The following is a 14,877-nucleotide window of genomic DNA, read 5'->3' as shown; positions in this document are numbered from 1 at the left end:
TCCTAAACACACTCTGGTTAGGTATTTGGAGCCTTTTTACTAAGAAAGAGGTGAGGGTGGGTTTATGCAGTCTTTTGCCACAAACTAGGAGGGAAATTTCGAACAATCATGGCTAAAATAACGGCAGTTTAAAAAGGCTAAGCTGTCTGAAACACAGGGAGTCTACAGTAAATAGGCACTGGTAGCAGTACAAAGCACTTTTTAACAAATAACTAGATTTCCCAGAAATTCTGGGGCTCCTTACCTAGGTCTCTGGGGATTCCTTGATCCCTGGGCTGTATTAGGGCACAGGGAAAAAGCTGGGCTCACAAAATGGAGGTGACTGTCTTGGGGTTCCCTCCACAAACTTAAAGGCCCAGTGCAGGTGTTAGAGGAGGACTCGGGTTGCCTGGGAGTTAGCGAGCCAATCAGCAAGCCCCAGCTCCTGTGGGAAGGGAGGAGGGAGCTGCTGCTCGATTCAGAATCTCCTTGGATACAGACAGGCTGATTCCACACTTCCAAGCTGGCAGAGTAAGGGAGAGATTGCAAAACACTGAAATACTGCTTCTCGCGCACTCAGATATTTGCCTTTTTCAAGGCAAAAACAGGTGATGCAGACATGTTCTAGACACAATTTAAATCACAGAAGCAGATTAAGAAGTATCCTAAACACACTCTGGTTAGCAACTGAGCTGTATGTAGCCTTTTTACTAGGAAAGAGGGGGTCTGGCTTTATGCAGTCTTTTGCCACAACTGGATTGCTGCCTCTGACTCTTCCATCTATATGTTTCCCCGTCTCACCTTGTTTGTGAAACTGGTGTTTTTTTAATTGGGTCAGTAAACCTAGCCAATCCTGAAGCTGCTCTCATGTACTTTTCAGCAAGAGAGAAGTGCTATGATTGGTCGGATCAGGCTAAGGCAGGGCCCCTTTTCAGACCAGGAGCCTCTGTCTGCAGTCCACCCTGCTGCTATACAGCTCACAGATTGGGCTGGCCGTCACAAAACAGAGGGATAATCCGACATATGCTCTTTATGCTTTAGGCAGCTGTCTGCAATTTGGAATGGCCCCGTCCTCATATTCAAAGTGCACTTAAATCGTAATGACCATTACCATTTTATTTAATTTATATTGTTTGGTGCAGCTGCTGTGCTCGCAGAAGGCAGGTGATGTTCCTCCGGAACTGCTTCTACCGTAGAGTACAGTGATGCAGAGTAGAGTGTAGTGGCATAAACTACAGTAACACAGAGTGCAGTTGTCTAGAGTGCATTGGCATAGAGTGCAGTGATTAAGAGTAGAGTGGCGTAGAGTGCAGTGGCATAGAGTGTAGCGCAGAGTGGAGTAGAGTGGCATAGAGTGCAGTGGCTTAGAGTAGATTGTTTCAGAGTGGAGTGAATTGGCATAGAGTAGAGTGGTAGTGAAGTTGCGTAGAGTTGCATAGACCATAATGGTATGGAGTAAAGTGGCGTTAAGTGCAGTGGCATAGAGTGCAGTGGTGCAGAGCAGATTAGAATGGTGTATAGTGGATTAGCATAGAGTGTAGGAGCATAGAGTTGAGTGTTCCAAAGTAAAGTGCTTTGGGGTATAGTGTATTGGCATAGAGTGCAGTTATGTAGAGTGCAGTGTTGCAGTGTGGCATAGAGTACAGAGGAATAGAGTGGAGTTGTACAGAGTAGATTGGTGTGGCGTAAACTGGAGTGGTGTAGAGTGCTGTGGTGTAGAGTGCAGTGGTGAAGAGTGCAGTGGTGTAGAGTAGAGTGGCGAAGAGTGCATTGGCATAGAGTAGAGTGGTACAGGGTAGAGTAGAGAGATGTAACGTGAAGTGGCGTAGAGTGCCGTGGTGTAGAGTGGCACAGAGTGCAGTGGTGTGGGGTGGTGTAAAGTGGAGTAGTGCAGAGTACAGCGCAGTGGTGTGGAGTGGTGCAGAGTAGAGTGAAGTGGCATAGAGTGGAGTATGCATGGTGTGGTAGCATAATGGCATTACAGACAATACATTTTCAATTGACATGACCATTACATTTGAACAGATTTACAGTTTTACTAATAAAACTATACAGTGCGCAGACGAAAATGTGAGGAAATTGCATCGCCTAATGTAATGATTTGTTTTGATCATATTAAATATATTTTTTTCCAACACACTTCAGAAATAACAAGGTATGTGCTTCATTTGTGTTCCTAATTCTGATGTATTCTGAAATACTTACACAGCTTAGTTAAATGTTGCAGTGTGCTAGAAAAAACTCTTCCCTAACCCCAGTATCCAGCAAGATTATCACATAAATCCTCTCACTTTTAAGTCAGAGAAGGAAAAGTAAACAAGCACCCTTGGAAGACAGTGCCTGACATTTGACCTTATTCTTTGACTGCACCTCAAATGTAACAAGATGAGAACGAGATTTACAGGTCTGCTTACAGAAAGGAAGCGCTTGGAAGGATACTCTAAATAAGGTTTGGGCAAGGGAATATACCAGCTCAAGCTGCACAGCCCAAAATAAATAAAGCAGGCAAATGGAAAGCAAGAAAAACTGTATTACAGACCACAAAGCCAATGGCAAGCTGCAGGCAGAATGCATTTATAGGTCAGCTTTCTGAATGTCCCCAAGTTGTACTGTCTGGCAGTATGCAACCTGAAAACGGATATCTGTAATGGAGAATAAAATGCCCATTGGAGGGTTTCAACATGTAACGTAAAATATAAATCAGCATTCGAGATGAAGTGTCAAATGGTTAATAGATAAGTGTTGCAAGGCATTGTCACATGAATAAAACTGTGAAGATCACATTATAACAATACATGATTACAATTACCATAACGCATTGCATGTTAAGAGAAACTGAAGGAGGACACTATATAACTGAAAGAAAAATGACAGCATTTGCTTTTGAAAAAGTCATTGTGTGTAAAAGTGTCAGTTCGGTGTTGCCTTAAGGAATGCTAATAAAATCATATCTCCCTGCATTCGTGCTCCTGCATCGTTTTATAAATGCCTTACAGGGGCTGGTTACCCTAAGAGGAGTCACCAACGCAGGCTGTGTTGTGCACCTCAGCAACTACAAACCTCTGAGCGTGCATGTACATAGATATACACATATATGTATGTATGTACACCAAATAAGGCGTTTTAGTCCTGGTAACTCCCTTCAAGAGACAAGGTGCGTTTAGCTGGTCCTTCTGTTTTTTAGCCAACAGATTTTTGTATTCTGGGTCGTTTTTCCAAATATATATGCAACTGCCTTTGTTCCAAGGTCATGATAGATATTTACAGATAGCCCTGGCTTTCTGCCTTCTTGGATTTGAGTTTCACTTTTTAGCATTGTAACAATTGTCTCAGGAACCCCAGAATGGAAAATGCTGTTGGCTCTAAAGTCAGAACGGGTTAAAGGTGTTACCCATAACATCGTGCAAATTGGCAATACAATTTTTTTCCAAGTATTATAATGCATTTCTGAAAATAAAAAAAAAAGAATTATCATGTGTTTGCAGGAATCTGCCTTTCCATACCCGGGCTCTCTTTCAGCAAGCCACTGCAATTTGAGATTTGAGTTCACTTGTAGCGAACGACGACTGCTACTCCCATGATGCATTAGTGACAGCTGTCAGTGTCTCTGCTTAAGCAAGCCAGTCCTGAATTTTAGCCAACAGCACTTGTTGTGGAGATTTTTTTAATCGAGGTGTCGTTGTTGAAAGGAAACTACAAGTCCCAGAATGCGCGATCTGTTGACTAAATGCCAGGAGTGGCTGAAGGTGTCTGTCATGAGAGAGTAAACGGATGTGTGAACACAAATTCTGGCCTGGTGCGTGGGGGCCTATCTCTGACATGGACTATGTGCCTGCCGTTTTTTAGCAATAAATAGGGCTCACCTTTTATTGTCAAATAAATTTTCGAATACATTTCAAGGTGTCCCGTGCCTAGCGACGGTGGGTCACCCAATGCTAGGGTTTACTTTGAATTCTGGTACTTGTAGTTTTCCCTCTCAATGCCGCGGTTCTGCCGTGCAAAGTAAAAAAAAAAAAAAGAAACAACACACTCACACACACTGGCTCCTCTCAAATGCAGCATGCAACTTCTATTACTGTTTATTTTCACAGGCTATAAACTGAATGATTCTCATTCAAGGTCGTGCATGTTGAAGGACGAATAGAGAGCGGAATCAGTTCTTTCCAGACAGGTCTTGCTGTGTGCTGCACCTTTAACAATTAAAGCGCCTGTCCTCGCCGCCCCGCTACCTGGGCGTATAAAAGAAGCGTTTAGCGGGCTGCTCGCAGGATTGTTTCAGATTAACCAGGAGGCGTGGTGTTTGTAGAGTCATGGTAGGTGCTAGTAATGATGGGAGAGTAATTGTGCCTGTTCGCTCGTAGCGCTTTCAGGCCAAGAGACTGACACTTTGCAACAGTTACAATCCGTTGAGGGTCGGCGCAGTTCGTAACATAGACCTTGCAATTCGTGAACGGTGCGGGGTTTTGTCTTTTGTAAACACCCCACCACCAAATCAGTGAAAATGTATTTTCCGAAGAGCTCCTTGTGTGTTGTATTTTTTTTCCCTCTTTAATACGGTGACTCGCTAAGAGTTTAAACTCTTGCGGTACTGTAAAACAACGCAGTTTTTGTTGACGCGTTCGTGTTCTTTTACTGCCCCTTCAAGTCAACCAGCTGCCTTATGGTTTGAGTCTAAAAGAAAGGATAGGCTTCTCTCGCGTGCCCGCATTTAAAGGCCTCGACCAAGCCGGTCTTGAAGAGGCGGAATTTTAATTTGGAGGCATTCTTACGATATGTTTGTGTAGTGAAGCTTTGGTTTCTAATCTCGCTCGGCCGTTTCACTGATACGACGGGTATGTGTATTCGGTCTTATCTGGCTCTATTGTATTTGGATTTACAATTGCCCTTGCCGAAGCGCTTTTAACTAAAAACGTCAGTGGTGGCAGGGTACCACTTTAATTGGTGGATGTGTGTGTGTGTGTGTATGTGTGTGTATGTGTATATATATATATATATATATTTTTTTTTAAGTGGGGGAGGGGGGGTCTGTTGCCTGTCTCCCTTTTGGTTCATCACCCTTGTCCCACGCTGCTTTCAAGAGTATCTCTAATCCTCCCTGTGATGCCCGGTTTTCCTAGGCCTTGTGGGCGGGGGAAGCTGCTGAGCCCATATCACTGAAAGATCAGTCTTCTACCACACAATTTCATGTTACCTGGCATTTGTATAGCAGTTGCCACTGGTGTGCAGGGTCGGACTGGGACAGAACAGAAGTCCCAGGCACCAACATTAAAGTGGCCTACATTAGAGCAGCAGATACCAAAAAATAAGTTGGCCCACATTCTGCAAACTGGGTGTGCTTTGAACTTATAAAGACCAATGGCAGTTTTTTTTTTTTGCCAGGCATAGGAGTCTGTATCCGTATGTGGTTGGTGCAGGCAATGGCTGTGGTAATCGGGTAAGTAAACCGTACAAATTGGCCTTCAAGACCATACAGAGGCCCACAAACAGACAAAAAAACGACCCACGCACTGAGCTGTCAGACCAGCCTTTTTGGCACTGCCGAAATTCCCCATAGGCCAGTCCGACCCTGTTACTGTGGCATTTTGCCACTTGAACCTTCTGAGTGACTCACAGCGGGCCTGTAGGCTTAAATGGGGAGATATGTGGATGTAAGGAAGAGTTGGGTAAGGTGCATGTGGTCTGGTTGATGCCAGTGTGAATACAGTGCTGATTACATGGATGTGGGAGGACATAGGGAGGCTTCATGGTGACATTTTTCTGTGCACTGGATAGTAAGGTGGAAGCAGGGTTTGGGAGCCCTCACTTTCTGGTGGTGTAAATCCTGTGAGGGAAACCCAGACAACTCACTAAAAGTTCGATATAGGCCAACCCAGCAGTATGAGGAAATAAAAAAGGAGAGGTGGAGGGAGAGTCTCAAGCCACCTTTTGGCTAAGCTATGTCCTTTCCGTGAGGTTCCTTGGGTTGGTCACTTGTCCCACTTGTGGCAGGGAACCCCTCTCAAAGGAATTGTGCTGCAGAGTTGGGAAGCACCAAGGCTTCTGATGCGCCTCATGAAGCCATTAAATGCTGACAAAGCACTGTCCATTTTGTAAATCGACTTCTTTCTGACATGTAACTCCCACGTTGTCCCTCGTTTTCTTGAGTCTTTTTCCACATTGTTACTAGTTTTTAAAACGTGCTCCAACATGATGTAAAGTGATGCTTGCTACAAGCCAGCACTTGTCCTTGGCGCTGCCACTATGAGCTTTGTTTTGCCAGATGCAATTTAGTCCTGTTAATTTTTAAGTCACAAGCTGGTCCTGGTTTTCTAACCAACAGCTCTGCATTTTTTTTCCCCACATGCACAGGTATGTTTGACACTGCCCCTGTTCCATGTCTATTATTTCTGACTAGATGTCATAGATGCAGTCTACAAATTAGTATGTAAATATTCCTTCCCACCAGTCATCACGGTTCGGTTTTTAAGTATTGATAAGCAAAATGGTCAAGCGAGGACTACATTTTTCGACACTAGTTTAATTTTTGGTTCTGACCTAGGTAAGGCTTTAAATGCCTTACCAGATTAAGTGAATCAAAAACTAATCTATCTGTGTGTAACTTCTAAATCCATATCCCAGACACAGCCAGTCCTCATTCATTGGTATTGGTGTCATTCACTTCTTGCTTCCACCCACCGTGGCATATAGCTTGGGGTAACTGGCCTGCCCCTTTAGCCCTTTGCTCACTTCCACAGCGAGTGACTGCTTTTTGTCTAATCACGTCTGCATGTCTGCAGAAAAAGTGCAAATCTTGCCAGGCTGGTGGGCACATTGCATGGCCAATGTTCTCATCAGCCCTGTGTTTAGTCTGTTTTAAGGTTGCAGTGATTGAAATCCAATATTACCTCTTATTTGTGCCAGTACGAAACCTTTTCTGGTGATGTGCACTGTAACTAAAGAGTTTCCATAAGGGGAGCATCTATAGGCTCCTAGTAAAATTATCGGATTTTTTTCTCTTTAATTTTTTTATTGCAAGCTTATGGCTGCAATGTGTAGGTGGTGGAAGTTTTTTTTAGTGGCATACGCTTGCAATAAAAATAACTTAAAGGGGCTGCCATAATGTACTGCGAGCCTAGCTCCCCCTGAAGTTACCAGGTATGGTTCCCCCTGCCTAGAGCATCACTATTGCATGTGTAAGGGACACTGCAGCAAGGCAGAAACCCGACGAGCTCTTCAGGTCAGTGTCCCTTCTGCATTCTGGGAAAGCCCAATAGGTTGAGCTTAGGTCCGTGTTCCTTGTTGGAATATGATCTGAAGAAGGGCTTCGAAAGTTGGAGAATGTAGGAAACGTTGGTCTTGATAGACCATGTGAGCTTGTACTGTAACACAGATGTGCATTTTTATCCTAATGTAACTAACTTTTACTATGTAACTTTCAGAGGGAGTGCATATCAGTTCATGTTGGCCAGGCCGGTGTGCAGATGGGCAATGCCTGCTGGGAGCTCTACTGCCTGGAGCACGGGCTAATGCCAGATGGCACTTTGCCTTCAGACTATCAAGCTGGTCAAGTGGATTCTTCCTTTGGAACCTTCTTCAGCGAAACTGGATCAGGAAAGCACGTCCCTCGAGCAATCTTCATTGACCTGGAGCAAACAGTCATTGGTAAGGGCCTCTGATCTGTTGGTGTAGAGAAAATGTATGGTAATTTGACATGCCTTGTGGAAATGGAAGTCCGTTGGAGCTGGTGAGTTGGGGGCCTGCTGGGCATGCCTGATTGTGACTTGTCAGCCCAGCGCTCAACTTGTCTGAAACGAATTCCAAACTCCAGACTTGGTTTCTGTGCTATTAATAAGGGAATAGAAGTGTGTAAGACTAAGCCACAGCGCACCACACAGTCCCCAAGGAAGGATTCTAACCCCCTCTTTCTGGCCTGTAGAAGGATGAGTATACACTACCAGGCGGTCTGTGGAATGGGTATCTTGTGGCTCCCTAAGACAGAATCTGGACAAAGGGTGTTGAGGATAGTGAAGGCAATCAACTTAATACAATCACAATAACATATTTCTTTGTTGCTCGGCATGTGATGTCCACGAGGCTGCTCAGACCCTTTGCACCTACAATTTGACCTTTTCTTTGGGCAGCAAATTTGATTCCCCTCTCTGGTACACTAAGAACCAACCCTCCTTGTTAAATGTTCTGCTTGTTAGCCTGTACCACCAGAAGCGATCCTGTAGCTGGTCTGAGAAGCTCCCCCAGCTCTGTAGGCGTTTGAAACATGAAAGGGAGCATCTACTAATCTGTATACAGTTAGTCTGCCATTCATCTTTAGCTAGTCTTCTCTCGAATGGAAATATTCCCTATCAACATGCTGGATCTGCATTTGTGAATGTTGTCTGTATTGCCAAATCCTCCCCGGGCACCCAAAAAACATAGCTGAACCGAAATGTAACTATTATGCAATGTTTAGATGAACTGAGCTGCCACCCTTCCAGAGCCAGCTCAGTTAGCTACCCTGCTCTAGGTATGTAGAGTAAACATGCCATCAGTGAAACAAGCGATCCCTGTGCAGACATCACAGCATCGTCCCATTCTTTAGGCCAATATATAGTATACGGCCAACTCCAGCCTCGCTATGGTCAGCTTATGACTGTTCTGCAACCCCAACCTCTGTGGTGCATTGAAACACGCTCTTGTGGACCATGTCTGCTTACCTGAAGTGTGTTCAGACCTCAATCTAAAAGGCAATCCCCTGGACACTTAGCTTTGTGCCTCCAGTGACAAACATTTCTTGGCACAGCCTGTTCTCACATTTGGTACCATTTAGGAGGCCCTTGTACACTTCTGTTGGCCCTTGACCTTCCGTGGCCCCTAAAGGACAACCAAGCCTAGTTGGGACTCCCAGTTATCTGTGTAGATTTTGACATGTGTAATCCATCTTTCAATGTGGATGGTGATTTGATGTTGCCACTTCAAGACCCTGTCTTCATGCATTAGTTCGTCATACACTGGAACCTCCAGACAAACTCCTTGAGAAAACCGAGCCTTTCTTTTCTGAGACAGAAAGGCGCCCTGGGCATAGTATTCAAATCCCTGGTGAAGGATCCCCAAGAGTAGATGAAAAGGTGTGTGTGTTTTTTTTTTTTTTTTTTTTTTTTTTTTTCTAATTTGAGATGTCTGCATCAGGTTTCCTTCCTGTAGATTTGTCTGTCAGATTCTGCCGTAATGATGCTAGTGAGATTGCTGCAAGACTACAGAAAGTGACTAGGACTGAAAGAATCTTCCCTAATGCCATCAGGCTTTCTGGAACGCACTGATAGCTTCTATCCTGCCCTGGGTGCCCCTGGTATGCATAATGTTTGATCAAGTGCTTTAATCAGTCCACACGTCCTTGCATGTATCATTCTCCAATACAAATAGACGCTTGTCTTTGACTAGGAGATGCTGTGTGCATGCGCCACACTTGGCGGTCACAATTGCTCCCTTGCCCTGGCATGTCTTGAGCTTCTGATATTAGTTTTCAGTGATACTGTTAATTAAAATACAGTACTGAATATGTAGCTATTGTGACGTCAATACCTCGCACTTTCTCTTAATAGCCTTGTAATTTTTATTATTTAAAGTATGCCGAACGTATCCTCTTATTCTTGCTTTGTGTGTTGGATGTGGGAAGGGCTCTTATAATCTATTCAGGTTATTCGATTCCAGTGGTGTGCACTATGCCCTAAATTGTCCCTTAGTCTATGGAGGTTTGGGTTTTTGAAGTACTTGTATACCTAAAGCAGGGCTTGATAGATATCCTACAGGCTCGGGTTAGAAAACAGAGATCCTTCAAACAATTGTACAAGACCCATCATCAATTAGGACACGGACTTCGATGACATTCCTTTAGCTCAGCTATTTTGCTCCACTCCATTTCCTACTAGTTGTTGACCTCAACAAGAAAAACGTAAGAATGTGCTCATCTGCAGGATCAGATACTCTAAATGTTTGGAGTGAGGGGGAAACACTAGGGCCTCCTATGTTGTCACCAGTAATGAGTCTCCTGGACTTGCTGCTGTACGCAGTGCACGGCTACGGCGCGATTAATTAAATGGTTTATCATTTGTGCTGTAACTTTACAGTGGGCAGTGCTTCAAAATGACACTTTATACGCCAGAATGCCTCAGCCCCGTTGCGTTCATGTAACTGGTCTTATGAGCCCGCTACTTTTAATAATGTGGCTTATTTTTTCTACAGATGAGATCAGAACCGGAAAGTACCGCACCTTGTTCCACCCTGAACAGCTGATCACTGGAAAGGAAGATGCTGCAAACAACTACGCCCGCGGCCACTACACCATTGGCAAAGAAATCATTGATCCAGTATTGGACAGGATCAGGAAAATGGTTCGTAATATCTTAGAATTGTTTGTATGGTTGTTGCTGTGCGACCACAGCAATTGTAGAAATTCGGCATTTGGTGAATAGAAGTGCAGTTTCTTGGCAGGGCTCACTGAGGTCAGTTTGTAAGGGGTGTGGGCCCTTGGCAAATGCTAGATTCACAGCACTTCATGCTGTGCTCATTTCTACTACGTCTTAGAAATGGGGTTAAGTAACTTGAGAGGGGCATGTGAGCTAAAATTTGATAAACCCCTCTGGTTAAGTTAAACTACAACTGAGGATATCTGCTCTACCCCTGGTAGCTGTAGCACAAGCAGAGAAGTTTGTGCTACGTTCTGGCAGTACCAGCGATTTTAATGTAATAGCACATTAAACTCCTAAACCAGTTCAGAAAAACAAATTTAATCAGCATACACTAAGCTCATCAGACTAGATTAAAGGGAACCAGAGAAATTGATGTTTTGAAGTTTCAAGGGAAAAGGCACCTTAAAAAATAAAATAAAAAAAAAAACACTATAGGAGGACAAAATTCTTTCTGGACCAGGACTGAGGTACAATTCAGGCAAACTGATGGAGCCAGGGTTGTTTACACCAAGCAGGTTGTCATGGCTAAACGTTTTGCAATGGAACATGGTCTCCAACTGCTGGGAAAGCTTGTTCTGGTCAGTCTAGCGGCCCCTCGCTCCTCAGTGCAGGCTTCTGGGTGTCGAGCGGCCTCTATCTAGACAGGTCACCTGCAGTGTCTAGTCCTCTTTAGTTGGCTGCACCTTCTTGGAGCCGGAGTCCTGCCTTCTGTGTCCCTGAAACAAACCCAAAGCCAGCCACTTGACCCTTGGAGGGTAGTTCAGTCTCTGGGTGCTGGCTGGATTCAGGGGCCCCTTTTTGAGTTATTTTCTTCCAGCATGAGCCAGAAGCCTAGATTCTTCCAGCAGGACTGCCTCCTTTAATGGTCTTCTCGGGTACCGCAATGTTCTGAGGGGGTGGTGGCGAAGGTGCCAGATTATCCTGTGCTCTGGCCAGTTACTGCATAACTTCTGCTGCTACTCCTAACATGTTTCTTGTAGCCCACCACTTTTTGCAGCTGTTTTCTTTGCATTAATGTAAAATTACATACGGGCCCAATGATCCAAGAAGGCAGGACCCAGTTGCCACCAGGCAGGCCTGTCTTCTGCTTCTTGGCCACCCGCTACATAATGGGGTCAAAGTAGGTTTTCCCTCCTACTGTGGTTGAAGCCTGCGGGTCCAGGGCATGACTAGAAAAAGGCATCCTTGGCATCTCCAAGTCGAAAGACTAAGAGCTAAAGCTGCCCTTTGTTCTTCCAACTATTCCTATTGCCTCCTATATACCTACTCCCTGCTGAGTAGTCTCTAGATAATATATCTTGGCCAGAGGCAAGCCATTGTCCTCTGAGCCAGGGTTTAAGTGTCCTAACCAAGTATGTGAGCTCCAGCTCTTGAACTGTGCTGTTTGGCAGATGTGGTTTTAAGCCAGTTGTGGCTTAGGCAGCCTAAAGGAAAAGTTACCTTGTGCAGAAAATTGTCTGGTGTATTTTGCAATATATGCCTCTTGTTAATATTGAAATGTTAGCTAATATTTTTCCTTTTTCAGGCGGACCAGTGCAGTGGACTTCAAGGCTTCTTGATCTTCCACAGCTTTGGAGGTGGGACTGGCTCAGGTTTTACGTCACTGTTGATGGAACGCCTTTCTGTGGACTATGGCAAGAAGTCAAAGCTGGAGTTCTCTGTATATCCTGCACCAAAGGTTTCTACTGCTGTGGTGGAACCATACAACTCCATTCTGACCACCCACACTACCCTGGAGCATTCGGACTGTGCTTTCATGGTGGACAATGAGGCCATTTATGACATTTGCAACCGTAACCTTGACATTGAGCGTCCTTCCTACACCAACCTTAACAGGTTAATAGGACAGATTGTGTCTTCCATTACAGCTTCTCTCCGGTTTGATGGAGCCTTAAATGTTGACCTTACAGAGTTTCAAACTAATTTAGTGCCTTATCCCAGAATCCACTTCCCTTTGGTCACCTACTCCCCAATTATATCTGCAGAAAAGGCCTACCACGAGCAGCTGTCTGTGCCAGAGATCACCAATGCCTGCTTCGAATATGCGAACCAGATGGTGAAATGTGATCCTAGGCGTGGCAAGTATATGGCCTGCTGCTTGCTCTACCGGGGGGATGTGGTTCCCAAAGATGTTAATGCTGCCATAGCTGCAATCAAGACGAGGAGGTCCATCCAGTTTGTGGACTGGTGCCCCACTGGGTTCAAGGTGGGCATAAACTATCAACCCCCTACCGTGGTCCCAGGAGGAGACCTGGCTAAAGTCCAGCGGGCAGTCTGCATGTTGAGCAACACAACTGCAATAGCTGAAGCATGGGCCCGGCTTGACCACAAGTTTGACTTAATGTATTCCAAGAGGGCCTTTGTGCACTGGTATGTAGGGGAGGGCATGGAGGAGGGGGAGTTCTCTGAAGCCCGGGAAGATATGGCTGCCCTTGAAAAAGATTATGAAGAGGTTGGAACAGAAAGTGCACAGGGGGAAGAGGAAGATGAGGATGAGTATTAATCTGTAGATTGTAAGTGACCTCCTTTAGGGTGAGTGTTTGACTGAGTGGCGTTCCAATGTAGTGGCACTTCTGTCTGCATAATGTTTACTAGTTCCCATCTAGTGAAGGTCTTCAAGCACTAAACATCAGTGTTGCTTCTTCAGAGCGTGGAGAACGTCTAATGTAACAATCTTGCAGATTTGGTCTGATAAATTATGGAATTGTAACTTATTTAAATAATGCAATAATAAAAACAAACAAATGAAACTGGTAGATCTTTGAAGAAAAAACACTCCAATTAATCATTGACATACAGCGTCTCTTTGATATGGTTGAGCGCCGTCAACAAATGGCTACATGTGGGCTGTGGTGGAAGGTGACTAACATAAATCAATACTGCTGGATCCTCTGAAGTAATGCATTAATTTATTACAGATGTTTTAAAATACGAAGTCTTGCTTAGTCCCTCTACTTTTCTAGTCTGAACTATTTCGGGCTTAAATCTTTCCAAACCATTACGAGCTGGGGAGCACGGTTGACACTGACACAACTCACCTTCCTGTTAAGTTTAGGAAACTGACGGACCCCATATTTAATTGCAGCCTTAAAGGTCATGAGCCACACGGTCAGGCTGAATTCGATCGGCTGGACGATTTAATAAACCTGCTCATTTCGTGGTATTTGGGGAAATTACTGAATTATCTGGCACAAACCTTTCACTGCATGAGGCAGAACAATTGTGCTGTATGCTGGGGTAATACCTAGAAGGGACGGTCAATCCCTGCAGAAATGTCACAGTAAATAAAGCCAAGTTATACCACTAGCAATCTAAGCAAGTTTAGGTAACTTGCTCAGACCTCATACTTGGGACTTACCCTAAGGAAGCGAGGTAACTGAGTATCTGCAAAGAATGGCTTCAGTAATCGGTCTTGCAGAGAATGAAATGAGTTCTGTCTATTTTTGTGACTGGCTAAGAACCATGTCTGACTCTGCTGCCGCTCCAAGTGTCAAAGGGGGAGGGAGACGGAGACGGGGGGGGGGGGGAACACAACAAAACACTCACCGATGCCTCGCTCCTTTGCACAGGCTCCCCAGCAATCCTGGTGCTGCTCATCATAAATCCAGCATGAAAACAGTCAGGATTGGTCTGAGTGGCTTGGTGTGTAGCTCGGACACTGCCCTGGGGTCTCCAACACAGCTGGGTTGGAGAAACCCTAGTGCACTCTACTCCTTCCCCCCCCCGCACTGCTGGCTGAGCCAGTAGATGAAAATTAAAAATTCGTTTTTTTTTCATCTGCTGGCTTTTAGCCAGGGCTGTGACACTCCACCATTGTGGGGCAGCCCCCCCACCCCCAAAGTTCTGACTTCCAAGACATTCACTGTTGTAGCTCCCAGAGTTGGGGTTTCTCCTGGGAGATACCCTGTCTGGGTCATTGCCTCTTTCAGGCCCTTGTGTGCCACTGCCCCACAACCCCCCCCCCCCCCCCCCCACCCCCAAAAAGCATCTGCAGTTAGGACTGAAGGGTGCTATGTTCCAGTATACTGGACTTCAAACCACTGCTTCTCGTCCAGACACTGGTTCGAGGTGCCTTATGGCTAGCAGAGGCCACTGGCTCTTGACAGGGAGAGCTGAGCCTTTAATCATAATGGCTTGGGGCCTTACATACTGTGGCACTTCTAACTGTGTCAAGTACACTTTTTGTACTTGACTGAGTAGCGAGTGCAAGCAGTCCAAGGCTTCTCAGGGTGTTAGACTCTGAACTTAAAACAGCTATGTAACAAAGACAAATGCTGCGCTACTAGACACTATACAGTCAATCGGGCACAGGGCTCAAATGAGGGGACAAAGGGGCTATAGCGATGCATTCCATGGAGGAGTTCACTGTTTACCTTAAGTATCTGGGGCTTGGTCACTGAGCATAAGGCATGCAGATACCAGCAGCATGAATGCTTATGCGTGTGGCTCAAAATGG

General features: G+C 45.1%; 1 protein-coding gene across 1 annotated transcript; it reads left to right on the top strand.

The window, feature by feature from the left end:
• Positions 1-4,170: 4,170 nt before the first annotated feature.
• LOC138288076 (tubulin alpha-1A chain-like) lies at positions 4,171-13,247 on the top strand. The gene is made up of 4 exons (XM_069229304.1): positions 4,171-4,292; positions 7,398-7,620; positions 10,195-10,343; positions 11,947-13,247. The coding sequence occupies exons 1-4, from the start codon at positions 4,290-4,292 to the stop codon at positions 12,922-12,924; spliced, it is 1,353 nt and encodes a 450-aa protein (XP_069085405.1). The 5' UTR covers positions 4,171-4,289; the 3' UTR covers positions 12,925-13,247.
• The last annotated feature ends 1,630 nt before the right edge of the window (positions 13,248-14,877 follow it).

The sequence above is a fragment of the Pleurodeles waltl genome, chromosome 4_1 (assembly GCF_031143425.1).
Source record: "Pleurodeles waltl isolate 20211129_DDA chromosome 4_1, aPleWal1.hap1.20221129, whole genome shotgun sequence".
In the NCBI taxonomy this organism is placed as follows: Eukaryota; Metazoa; Chordata; class Amphibia; order Caudata; family Salamandridae; genus Pleurodeles; species Pleurodeles waltl.
Note: the sequence above shows the minus strand (reverse complement) of the source record. Positions and strands in the feature narration are given on the sequence as shown.

Bases quoted from the DNA above. Each gene is read 5' to 3' on its own strand.
- LOC138288076 (XM_069229304.1), top strand. The intron at 7,621-10,194 runs GTAAGGGCCTCT...TTTTTTCTACAG, and splicing joins CCTGGAGCAAACAGTCATTG to ATGAGATCAGAACCGGAAAG. The intron at 10,344-11,946 runs GTTCGTAATATC...TTCCTTTTTCAG, and splicing joins TGGACAGGATCAGGAAAATG to GCGGACCAGTGCAGTGGACT.